Below are 13,597 nucleotides of genomic sequence, written 5' to 3' on the forward strand. Positions count from 1 at the left end.
TTATTTTGACTTATGAAACGTAGTCGCTGAATTTAGTGGAAAAATCGAGAGCAATCCATTAATGCGTTCATTTCATTGATGTTTATTTATACTTTGACAAGCCTTAACTAATAAATTATTTCCATTTTGTTTTATTGTTTATAACCAGGAAAGCTGTTAAACACTCCATAGTGTGTGTTGTGCCTTGGATGGCTCAAAAAACAAACAGAAAAAACATCACACATACATTCCTCTTAAAGTGTCACGTGAACATTTAGTGCTATACAGAAAAGCAGCAAAGTACTTAATAAATAAAGTAAATAAATATTGATAACGATGATGTGTGACAGGATGAAAAGTGCATATGAACAGTGAAATACTGAAAGAATTGCACACGAACATGGGTCATTTTTGCAGCTGATCCGTTCAGCGGTGAAACAGAGCAGACCGGTTTGATCTCGATGTGTCGGCGGGGCTGTTTGGGGTCGTGTTACCTGGTGACGGAGGTTTCAAAAGAGCAGATCGTCGGGAATGGGTAATGTGTTACTGGTTGCAACGAGACTCTAGTTCTTGTTGATCCACTCTATGGAATTGTCATGGCCGGTTTCGCTGTGCGCATCACTTCCTGTTTGTAAATTCAAAATAAGAGAAACTGTAAAATGTACACTACAGGTGAGCTGCAATTTATTTACGTAGAGTGTAAATAAAGGAAGAGGGGGGATAGTTAAAAGAGCCGTTCCACCGAATCTGTGCCATTTCCGTCCCTAGAAAATTATATGTATAAATGCACATAAAAATGTACTTTAAAATACATTTCCTTATTACGCAGAATGTCCTGCACATTGATCTGATTTCAAATTTAAGATATATAATTGTAAGGATTAATAAAAACTACCTAAAACACTGAAAAATAGCATGTGTTACCTGTCCCCGCACTCTAATGGTGATGATACACGGGGCAACTTTTTGGGCAATGTTGCCAAGCAATGTTGCTGGGCAATTGCGTTTTGACTCTTTTCTATTGAGATTGGGCAACATTGTTTCTTTCTGAATGGTTTTGATAATCTCTGGCAACTTTTTGAGATAAGCCAATCAGAACGCGAGTATCGAGTCATGTTACCTCCGGTGAGGTTCGGATCAGAAATTTCAAACAAATATGGCGGCCGCTCAGTGTCAGTGGAGTGAAGAGATGGAGAGACTCCATCTGTTTTTACGCCGGTAAGTTATTTTAATATTCTATATGGAGGAATTTACCTCACCAAAGCTCTAAAAAACAACAGACAGCTTGATTAAATGGTCACAGCAAAAATTAAGACATCGATTTTTTTTTTAGCTAACTGTTGTTGCCCATTGTTAGTTGCCCTGAAAAGTTGCCCTGTGTCTCACCTAGTTGCCAGCAACATTGCTCGGCAACATTGCCCAAAAAGTTGCCCCGTGTATCATCACCATAACTTTATACTTAACTATGAAATATTATGATTAAAATCCTTCAGAAACAGTATTTCTTTTGCACTGTTGTGTGACTCCATATCCTATCCATGGTTTAAATATATTTTCTCATAAGAAATCCACAATATCTTAGTTAAAATACACATTTTAGTCGTGTCCCTGGGTTTTCACTCAGTCCTGTTACCCAAACATATTACCCCATCTGACAAATTTGGAACATTCCATAAATCACATGCTCAACAGGAAGTTACATCAGTTGTGTCTTCTGAAGGCCATGGGAAGACCAAAAGTTAGTTCTCTCATTTACTTTTCTGTATATTTGATGATTTTTTTAACTTTGACTTTATCAGTCAATGTCAACATACTGTCCTGTTACTTAAATTATTTCTTAGATGATATTTATTTTAAAAATACAGATTTTTGGTAAATCACTAGAATGTGCCAAGTGTGGTCATGCTATTAGCAATGACGCCATGTGGCTTAATTCCATGTATTAGCTAAAAACTCAGTCCTGTTACTTTGAGTTTTGGTAACAGGACTGAAAAAAAAATGCAGCCATCTTTGACTTCCAAACCTTGTAAACAAATAAATAACGTAGCCTTTTAACATTTTGAATAGTTAAATGTGTGTGTTATTATAATCAGTGTTGAAAAAATATAACAAATTAAGTTTAATTTGGGAGTGGTACAACAAGCAAATGGCACCCATTTGGTGGAATGTCCCAAAAGTAAAGTAAAATGCAGAACTCGGAGAGAGGAGCGTTTATCAATATAATATTTGCCTATTTATCATAAAACCCAACAATAATTGGGTAAAATATAGGATAAATAAACCACTTTGGTACATGCTGGCTACTATAGAAAAATAATCAACTCTGATGTGGTAATACAGTACTGATTATTTTCCTACAATAGTGCACCCCAAAGTGTTTTATTCTTGTCCGTGCTTTTCTGTCTCACCTGCTGGGCTGTGTGTGCAGTAGCAGGAGGCGTTACTGTGGGGCCTGAATAATTTCTCGGACTTGGGTGTCTCCTGGAGACTCAGGCTGAGTTTGAGGGGAAGAGGGGACGGGGACAGGCGTGAGACTTGAGCACAGAGAGCGCAGGGCTCGGGAGAGGCAGCTGGACCTCGTGGGATCTGGATCTCCTCCCTGTCCCGGTACTGCCGCTGTGCACCACTGTGGTGAGCTGCTCGCTCCCGCTGCCAAATAAAGTGAGACGGCGCGATGGCCATCACCTGATCTCACACACACACACACACACACACAGTATAGGAATGTGTGATGTGTAACATGGACTACAACAGTACAATTAAGTCATGGTATGACGACTGTAAATCCACATGTTGGTGTATATCTGGATACAGATTTTCAAAGGGAATGACAAATATCAGAATTGTGTGTGAGATGTGGTGGTGTAATGATACACTCTGGTCACGATTTGATTCGGGATACTGGCTTCATGTTTCTCAGAATATTTAAGGAAGAAAAAATTATTTACTTGTATTAGTATTTATTTCTGAATGATAAACAATTCAAAGCAACGTGCATTTTTGTCTGTATAAAACTAAAAGCAATCAAAAATGGGCAGGAATAGATAGTTAATACATTTAAACAAAATGTACTACAGGTTCAACAAACATCAAAAATAAATAATTACATTTATAAATTCTCCCCAAATTTTCCCTGAATAAACAAAAGTATCTGATCGAGAAGGGCGGCACGGTGGTGTAGTGGTTAGCGCTGTCGCCTCACAGCAAGAAGGTCCGGGTTCGAGCCCCGCGGCCGGCGAGGGCCTTTCTGTGCGGAGTTTGCACGTTCTCCCCATGTCCGCGTGGGTTTCCTCCGGGTGCTCCGGTTTCCCCCACAGTCCAAAGACATGCAGGTTAGGTTAACTAGTGACTCTAAATTGACCGTAGGTGTGAATGTGAGTGTGAATGGTTGTCTGTGTGTCAGCCCTGTGATGACCTGGCGACTTGTCCAGGGTGTACCCCGCCTTTCGCCCGTAGTCAGCTGGGATAGGCTCCAGCTTGCCTGCGACCCTGTAGAAGGATAAAGCGGCTACAGATGATGAGATGAGATCTGATCGAGAGAAAACGACGGACTAAAACATAATGAACTCCATAGCAGTGTCTGAGGCATCATTTTAACTGGAAATAGAGCTCCAAGGATGGCTAAAATGGCTGCTCTCTCTGTCACTACAGATCACTGTAGATTTGCATCGCGATGCGTTGCGTCATGATGTATGGGAAGCTGTGGCCTAAAGGTTAGAGAAGCAGCTTTGGGACCAAAAGGTCACCGGTTTGATTCTCTGTACCAGCACAAATGGCTGAAGTGGCCTTGAGCAAGGCACCTAATCCCCAACTGCTCCGGGCATGCTGTACATCATTCTGAATAAGAGCGTCTGCTAAATGCCGTAATGTAAATGTATCATTACACCCCTAATAAATAGACTGATAACTTTCCTTTTCTTCTTTGCAGAAATACATCCTTCGTATAGTATTTTTTAGTTTCTCTTATTTCATCTTATTTTAAAAAGTAGGTTTTAAAGCTCATCGAAAATTTTAAAGTGTAAGCACATAACATCATACCAGTACGCTCCTAGCTCTCAATCTGAAGTACACTTTTCCTGCTATTAGAGGTGCTCTTTAGCACCTAAAGCATATATGAAAACTTCCTGGACTCCCAAGTGGTCAGGGCTCGACATTAACAGTAGCCCGATTGCCCGGGGCAACCATTCAATAGATTCGGACAACCAGACTCTCACAAATGCTTACCCGATCGGGCAACTACCCAAATAGGTCAACTTGCGTGAAAAACGATGTTTATTCATTCATATTATGATGAAATTCCATCACGATTTGCGATTGTTTGACTCGGAAAGACCGCGTCCATGTTATCATTACGGGATGTTCAACAACTAGCGGAATTCACATTTGCACATCGTGGGCAGTTTCCCATTGCTAATAATTATCGCGTAGTGCATATTCAGTGTTCTATTGGTACGTCCTTCACTACGTGACTAATTACCGCGTTACTCGCACGGGGCGCTAGTGTCAATGCTTGTTGATACAGACAGCGTCTGAGAAGGTTGAATAATAAATAAAAAAATAATATGTAATATTTGGGCAACCATGTTCTGAGTTCGGGCAACCAGATTTCTACAAATGGTTGCCCGAATTGGCAACCATGTCTCAAAGTTAACGTAGAGCCCTGGTGGTGCAGCAGGAGATAGAAAGTTCGAAGTAAATGATATTATCGCCAACCTGGAAAACAAGAGCATGTCAACGGGCCATGCTCCCTCAATGGCGTTATTCTGACACTAGCCAGTGATGGTTATCTGTGAGCTCACATACGTACGAGGGTAAGTCAAAAAGTTCTAAGACATCCCTCAGAATTCTACAAAGAAGGAATTTCTCTGATGGAAACACAGCTTGCAGAAGTGTTTAGACTTAAATGGAGGATATGTAGAGAAATAGCTTTGTTATTTTCATAAATAAAGATTTTTTTCAATTCGTCTTAGAACTTTTTGACTTCCTCTCGTATAAGAGGAGACAAAGCTTTCCTACAAGTGTTCAGAAAAGATGTGGTGGCTTCACATGTCTAACCTTCACCATCCCTGGTTGGTAGTGGGTGTGTGATCGAGGAGTGCCAGGGTGAGAATTCACAAATAAGTGGGATTTAAAAAAAAACAGCAATATTTTTAAGATTTATTCCAGTGTGTGTGCGCCTCTCTGCTCCTTCAGCTCATAGCCAGCTTTCACTGGGATGGAGCATTAGTCATTCATTTTCATTAGGAGACTTGTTAGGAGTCCAGAACTGTATTTCTTATGTAACAAAAATAAACAGTGATTTTTAAATGATGTTCAAAATCATCACCGCAACACAGAGTCTAAAACTCTGTTAAAAAGGCTGTAATTGTTGACGGAGATAAATTATGACTCGGGTAAAGGTCTGTCTCGCTTTTGTGCGATTAAGATCCAGGCTATACAGATCCACCAGCATGCAAAAATAAATTGTTTTTGTTTGTATAGCACTTTTAATGATTGACTCAAAACAGTGTGAAATGCCATGACGTGGATCATTACCTCCTCGCAGCAGCGGCGGCTGACTGCCGCTCGGTACTCGATGCGAGCCCACAGCTTGTCCCTTTGCTTCAGGAAACGAGGGAACTGTTTCCTCCAGCGCTTCCCCAGAGCCCAGGGAAAGATCTCATACTTTGCCTCCTCTTCATCCTCCTCCATGGTGTTTGCAAGGTATCTAGAACACACACCACAAGTGATACAGTCAAGGCTAAAATTCAGAGTCCAATTTTACTGATAAAACAAATTTAACTCCGTTGAGAGCAGATTATACTAAATAACCCAAAATCCCTGCTGCAGTTCATCATCTTGACCACAAGATGTCACTGTGTTGAAAAGCTAACAGTAACTGCATGTTAGAAGCGGTTTAGAGGATACAGGAGTTCACATGAATATGGCTGTTAAATCTTTATGCACAAATAAATCACTAATTTCTTTTGCTGTTACTCAAACTATTCCAGTTGGTGGTAAAAAAAAGTTATCACCAAAACCTCAAGTTATACGGCCTCCTGTTTAAACTAGTTATTATTATTAAAAGTGCAGATGAGGGGGAAAAAAACCCAAATACATTAACTTAGCCACATCAGGATGCTGCTTTAGTGAAATGAACTTACAGAGCGATAAAGAAGTTCATCCTGCTGTGCTCGCCGATGCTAAAACGCGCCCTCTTGAAGTAGACAAACGTCATGGCGAGCAAATACTATAAATACAATGCAAAAGAGGATAAAAATCCTCCAATATAAATATTAATCAAATGTTAAACTACAAGATTTCCATGTGTAATAGTACTGCACCACTGGCAGGCTTTCTTTTGTGATGTTAAAAAGTAAACTGAATTTAATTTGACTTTCGTACCTTATCTGTAATTTTGCAACAGCAGTCCATCCACAGAAAATCCTGGATGAGATCATCATCTAACAAAACAAAACAAATAAAACAAGTGCCACAGTAAGAAACAGACCTGGAATTTGAAGAACTAACATCATGGTAGTATCTCAAATAATATCCTTTTTAAAGGTCCCATGGCATGAAATTTTCACTTTGAGGTTTTTTAAAGTTAAAATGAGTTCCTCTGACCTTCTTAAGTCACCCCAGTGGCTAGAAATTTCATAATGTGTAAAGCAAACTATGCCCAACATTTGAGAATGGCGCGTCAAAACGGCGCGTTGATGATAAACTCTTCCCTTTACTACGTCAGCAAGGGAGATGATCCCCACGCCCCCCCTCTGGATTCCCACCCACTGTATGAATTGCCCGCCCAGTTGTAGTGAGGAGACCATAGAGGACACAACATGGCATCACCTAAGCGAGCGAAACATGGAAGTTGCGCTGTACATGGATGTGACAACACAGAAAAGAGTCTGTTTTTACTGCCGACAGGAGAGCCCCTGAAGACGCAGTGGCTTAATTTTATTTACTCCAATAATACGCCGTCGAGTCTACCTAAGACGGTGTATGTTTGTCGGAAGCATTTTCCTGAGGAATGTTTCCACAACTTGGGACAGTACAGGGCAGGTTTTGCACATCAGCTGTCACTGAAGCCTGGGTCCGTACCAAGCATCCCTGCCGCATCAGCCACAAACACCGAACAAGTAAGTGTATAACTGTTAAGTCGTTTTGCCGTGTTTTAAAATCGGTGCCACGTTAGCCTTGCAATGGCTACATTAGCTGTGCAGCTAACCGCTTCCTGCAGTTAGCCAGGTACTCTGTGCTACAAAACCAAAAAGCATGCAGCATGCTCTGTTATAATAGCCAATCAAAACAGTTTTTACAAAGACACCCACATTCTTTTTTTTAAGTCACTCGTTCATTTTGTTTGTTTGTTTGTTTGTTCAGTAAAAACCCAAACATTTGTTGAATTTATTTTATTTCCTCGCGTCGCACCTTAATGACGTCAGCGCGCGGTATTTTTCCCTTCGCGGTTTGTTCCTTCTCTCTCGCCATAGTAAGACACCCACATCCGCTTGTTCTGACCCACTGGAGGTAGCGTCACAGTGCTGTTAGCCAATCAGAGGGAACACGTTTACATGTCATGAATATTAATGATAAGACCCGCCCCCACCCTCTACCCTTCCCTGCCTCCATGCTTCTCATTAGCAAAACGACGCACTGGGAAAAGGGCTGAAATGGGGCTTTCTCCCAGGAGGCTATATCTACGTGCCGAGGGTTCATTTCGAGAAAGGCTGCGGATATAACATCCGGAAACCTCCACGAGCCCGTTTAAAGCATCAACAAACCACCATGCCATGGGTCCTTTAAAGAACGGCACGTCCGAGACAAAAGTAGTACGTGGACACCTGGCTATCACACCCATACGTCATTGTTGAACATCCCATTCCAGATTTAGTCCCCCTTTGCTGTTGTGATAACCTCCTCCAATCTTCTGGGAAGGCGTACAATGGGGTTGAGTTCGGCTAGGGTTCTGTGCAGGACACTCGAGTTCCTCTGCTCCAACCTTAGAACTTGTGTGGGTCGGGCTGGAACAGGTTTCACTCTTGGTTTCACTGAAGGGAAATTATAATGCTGCAGCATACAAAGGCATTCCGTATACAACTGTGTGCTTCTAACTTTGGCGGAACGGTTTGAGGGAAGAACCACATACGACTGTGATGGTCAAGTGTCCACATACTTTTGGCTATAGGTATTATACAGGATAGTCTTTCCCAGTGCAGGAATGTGCAGTTTGTAATAATAATAGATTTGGATGGCAGTAAAATTAGCAGTGATGCTCTGGGAAAACATGACCCCAGCTCATTATGATAAACTAATCCAGTCTGAATAGGGTTTTAAACATTAAAAAAACAAGTCAACTAATTAATTTAAACAGTGTGCATTCGCACAGATATTTATACTGTATATACAACCCTGATTCCAAAAAAGTTGGGACAAAGTACAAATTGTAAATAAAAACGGAATGCAATAATTTACAAATCTCAAAAACTGATATTGTATTCACAATAGAACATAGACAACATATCAAATATCGAAAGTGAGACATTTTGAAATTTCATGCCAAATATTGGCTCATTTGAAATTTCATGACAGCAACACATCTCAAAAAAGTTGGGACGGGGCAATAAGAGGCTGGAAAAGTTAAAGGTACAAAAAAGGAACAGCTGGAGGACCAAATTGCAACTCATTAGGTCAATTGGCAATAGGTCATTAACATGACTGGGTATAAAAAGAGCATCTCGGAGTGGCAGCGGCTCTCAGAAGTAAAGATGGGAAGAGGATCACCAATCCCCCTAATTCTGCGCCGACAAATAGTGGAGCAATATCAGAAAGGAGTTCGACAGTGTAAAATTGCAAAGAGTTTGAACATATCATCTACAGTGCATAATATCATCAAAAGATTCAGAGAATCTGGAAGAATCTATGTGCGTAAGGGTCAAGGGCAGAAAACCATACTGGGTGCCCGTGATCTTCGGGCCCTTAGACGGCACTGCATCACATACAGGCATGCTTCTGTATTGGAAATCACAAAATGGGTTCAGGAATATTTCCAGAGAACATTATCTGTGAACACAATTCACCGTGTCATCCGCCGTTGCCAGCTAAAACTCTATAGTTCAAAGAAGAAGCCGTATCTAAACACGATCCAGAAGCGCAGACGTCTTCTCTGGGCCAAGGCTCATTTAAAATGGACTGTGGCAAAGTGGAAAACTGTTCTGTGGTCAGATGAATCAAAATTTGAAGTTCTTTATGGAAATCAGGGACGCCGTGTCATTCGGACTAAAGAGGAGAAGGACGACCCGAGTTGTTATCAGTGCTCAGTTCAGAAGCCTGCATCTCTGATGGTATGGGGTTGCATTAGTGCGTGTGGCATGGGCAGCTTACACATCTGGAAAGACACCATCAATGCTGAAAGGTACATCCAGGTTCTAGAGCAACATATGCATGGATTAAAGCAAAAAAAAAATCATCTGACTGAAAAAAAAAAGAAGCTCCATGTCGTTGGCTCCTACCATGTCAGCAATGCGTCAAATTTTAAACGCTGTGTTGTCCATTATCCCCTCGGCCCCTACTTATAGTACATTTACATAATTTTAACAATGACTAAAGCTAAGGCAAGACTTGTACATTGTCATTACTGGCTATTCATGATGAAACATCAAGTTTTCAGCGCAAAGTGCAAATTTATTTCAACAATACTTTAGTAATGCACAACAGTGGTTAAGAGAAAAGTGCAAGTGCAGTCGAACTTGAACCATGCTTTCAAAAGAGTGGAACAGAAAGAAAAATAAGAAAATCTGTTGACATAAAACCAGGAAACAAGAAAAGTAAAGTGAAAGTTCACTTTTTCTGCTTCTTTGCAGTGAAGCCAAAGGCATCTAGTTTTTTGCCATTGCTTCCATAGACTTTTTTTTTATGGCAAACTACACAAAAGCACACACCTGCCATTTTCATCTTTTTGCACCATGAACTAAATGGCTTGCCATTATCGCCCATTTCATTTAGTCAAGCCCATCTCCACTTATTCTTTACCGTTTTGTCGGTGTCTGACACATCTGTGCCTTCATTTAAAAGAAGCGCGTCCATGCTGGCAAAACCGAAAGTAATTTGACGCGCTCTAGTGATGGAAATCGAAGGGCCTGTGTCTGGTGAAATACGGCCTTATACGCAGTACTCGAGTTGAGGGGGGATGTGGGGAGAGGCATCCCCCTTCTGAAATAAAAATCTCAAATCATCCCCCTTATAAAACGGCCATCCCCCCCATCACATCCCTTGGGACATTTTACCAAGTAATGTGGAAATTAGCCTACTATTATTTTAACAAATATTACTACCATTTCAACATTAGAGGCTTTGCGCAGTGATAGCCTACATGTAGCCGGATAAAAAAGACGCATATTTATTTATTTGGTTGCACCGCTCATTCACACCTATACGGAGGTTTCAGTCACTGAAAACAGCTACTTTCGCAAACTCGGGGCAGAGTGGAGATTTCTGAAAACTCCATCTTCAGACACGCGTGTAAATCGGGAAAATGAAGCAACAGTGGGCGAGAGGGCGCGCGAATATAATGAGTCACAGGTGTGAATCTTTCACCGAATGCCAATTGTCCCGGTTCTTCATGAAATCGCATGCACAAATTCATCAGGTTAACTTTCAATTAACTGTTCTTGTGCACTCGCGACACCGGAGCCACTTTCCTGAATTTTGAGCTTCGGAGTATTCGCTTCTTTATCTATTTAATCAATGAACTTATTTGTCACATACATTAAATTACTAATGTAAGCCTATTTAAGCAATAGCTGTTTTCTCCACTGTTTTCCGACCTTTTGTGCTTAGTGAATGAGACACTTCATTACACTCCACTGACCGACTTCCAATTCCAGACTTTTTTGAAAATGTAAAATATAGGCCTACGAGATGTTTTTTTGGGACTTAATTCGCGTTGGTCCTTCACTATTAATTTTTGAGACTGACGAGGCACTAAATACTGTGGAATTATTTTCTCCTTACTATGAAGTTTGGCATCTTAAACAAGTGTCGGGAAATCTTGCAGCCTGACTCTGCAGCCTCCAATGTTTAAGCGAACTGCTGAAACCATAATGTTTAAAGATTAAATCGTAGGCTAATCAAACCAAAGAAAAATACAGCCTTTCCAGAACGTTGTCTGCCGAAGCCTGTTTAACCTACAAAAGGCTTAATAGCAAAGGTCTTGCTGCGGCTTCAACTTTTTCACCTGATCACCTTTCAGTAGGTAAATATCATTATTACTACTACTACAAAAGGCCTAGTATTAGTAGTAGACAAGTAACTTAGTTGCCTAGTAGTAGGACAGCCAAATAGTTTCATCAGTGGCCTCCGCCGAGCCTCCCCGGGACTAGACAGTAGCGGAGGCTTTATTTATTTATTTATTTATGCCTATCTAGCGCAACAACTTATTCTTTTACATATACTCAAACATAGCATAAGAAAGGGTTCAACAACAGACAATAACAGCAGCTTGGTGAAGTTCTAAATCACATCGGTGGCCTACCCCCTCGGATCTGCATCAATCTCATTACTGACCTTTAGCGCTCCCAGTTGACGGAAATCCGTCGTAGCGACGGAAAACTTTAATCCATGCATATGCTCCCATCCAGATGACGTCTCTTTCAGGGAAGACCTTGCGTTTTCCAACATGACAATGCCAAACCACATACTGCATCAATTACAGCATCATGGCTGCGTAGAAGAAGGGTCCGGGTACTGAACTGGCCAGCCTGCAGTCCAGATCTTTCACCCATAGAAAACATTTGGCGCGTCATAAAACGGAAGATACGACAAAAAAGACCTAAGACAGTTGAGCAACTAGAATCCTACATTAGACAAGAATGGGTTAACATTCCTATCCCTAAACTTGAGCAACTTGTCTCCTCAGTCCCCAGACGTTTACAGACTGTTGTAAAGAGAAAAGGGGATGTCTCACAGTGGGAAACATGGCCTTGTCCCAACTTTTTTGAGATGTGTTGTTGTCATGAAATTTAAAAATCACCTAATTTTTCTCTTTAAATGATGCATTTTCTCAGTTTAAACATTTGATATGTCATCTATGTTCTATTCTGAATAAAATATGGAATTTTGAAACTTCCACATCATTGCATTCCGTTTTTATTTACAATTTGTACTTTGTCCCAACTTTTTTGGAATCGGGGTCCAGAAGACTTCTTTTTTTATTGATATATATTGTGATAATTACTATAATATCTATGATGCTGCCTCCTTCCAAATTGGACACTGCAGTAGCTACAATATACTCCGGTACAACCAGAGATGGCATGATGCCACTTCTTGTTCTCCGATACGGATATGAACACTGAAACCTTGAGAACTTCACACAAAAATCCCTTACATTTCAAATTGTAATAAATATAAAATCACAAGAAAATCAGTCCGAACAATAGAAAAAATGCAGAGCCTTTATATGTAAACATTTCCGGGTCCAAATCCAATCTTGTTACAGGATCGAATTGAATCCACTCAGATATTTGGGTGGTATCAGCTTCATACTGATTCATGGTGCTGGACTTTTTTCAGTGATTTTTTTCCCCAGTCTGACAGATAAAACAGCAAAACATCAGGATATAACCTGGCACGCTCACGCTCAATCACTTTCCCCTCACCAAACAGTCTGAAGTAGGCAGCCATCTCTTGCCGCTGGATGACCAGGGTCGAACCCCACGGCTGTTTACTCAGACAGGAGATCTGACTGGGATGGTGAATTGTGCCGTTGTTCTGGCTCTTTCCCGGGGGTCCCCGAGGGCCCTGAACGTTTGGACGCTTCACCCGAAGTCCTCGTCGGAGCTGAAGGCTGTGAGCTGCTGCCAAGCCGATACGCAACGTGATAGACGGCGGAGTCTCGGCACGGTTTAGCTGCTTCATCATGCTCTGAAATATGCAATTTAAAAAAAAAAAAAAAAAAAGTGTGATTCTTTTACATCACAACCATGATTACTGATTACTGAGTACTAATATCCACTGGTATACAGTATAAGACATAGAGGACGACCAAATATACAGCTACATACGGTATCACACACCTAGCAATTGTTTGATATTGGTTCACAAAACATTCTGGAGATATTTGTTTTTGGTTCCAGCTTGATTTTCCCAGAAAGATCTCTTTACAAAAATATCATGTTTCATTGCATATGATAGTTTAGAAAACATTCCCATGATTAATTTTAGACTCCCAGGAACCTTGTAGTAACCAAAGATGGTCTGGAGAACGTTCCCCTAACATTCTGGTAACCTTTAAATTATTAGACCATCTTGGGAATGTTGTCCTAATGTTAGAGGAGCGTCCCGATACAAACCTGTTACTAATACTGCAGTTGAATTCTGAAGTGGGAATCATGTAATTTTTCCAAGCTTGGTACGTTCATAAATGAGCCTTTGTAAAAATGTGCAACAAAACATTAGTAGAGTCATATTTTATTTATTGTAGATGGTGCAACATTCCAGACTTTGAGTTGGAGTTCCAAGCCGAGTCAGGAAACATTTTTGGTTGGTTTTTCTGGTAGTTGACAAAATACGGATAGGTCACGGACTACGTAAATATAATTTAAAAAAAAAAAAAGATACAAAATACGGAGTGGTT

The 13,597-nt window shown here is 40.8% G+C and overlaps 1 protein-coding gene across 1 annotated transcript; it reads right to left on the reverse strand.

The window, feature by feature from the left end:
- Positions 1-542: 542 nt before the first annotated feature.
- On the reverse strand, positions 543-12,882 carry spdya (speedy/RINGO cell cycle regulator family member A). The gene is made up of 6 exons (XM_060932867.1): positions 12,621-12,882; positions 6,364-6,422; positions 6,123-6,208; positions 5,515-5,686; positions 2,388-2,664; positions 543-604 (listed from the first exon to the last, which is right to left on the reverse strand). The coding sequence occupies exons 1-6, from the start codon at positions 12,880-12,882 to the stop codon at positions 543-545; spliced, it is 918 nt and encodes a 305-aa protein (XP_060788850.1).
- Between the last annotated feature and the right edge of the window lie 715 nt (positions 12,883-13,597).

Source organism: Neoarius graeffei, chromosome 11 (genome assembly GCF_027579695.1).
Source record: "Neoarius graeffei isolate fNeoGra1 chromosome 11, fNeoGra1.pri, whole genome shotgun sequence".
In the NCBI taxonomy this organism is placed as follows: domain Eukaryota; kingdom Metazoa; phylum Chordata; class Actinopteri; order Siluriformes; family Ariidae; genus Neoarius; species Neoarius graeffei.

Bases quoted from the DNA above. Each gene is read 5' to 3' on its own strand.
- spdya (XM_060932867.1), bottom strand. From the start codon at position 12,882: ATGATGAAGCAGCTAAACCGTGCCGAGACTCCGCCGTCTATCACGTTG. The intron at 5,687-6,122 runs GTAAGTTCATTT...TGTGTGTTCTAG, and splicing joins ATGAACTTCTTTATCGCTCT to ATACCTTGCAAACACCATGG. The intron at 2,665-5,514 runs GTAATGATCCAC...GTGTGAGATCAG, and splicing joins GCCGCCGCTGCTGCGAGGAG to GTGATGGCCATCGCGCCGTC.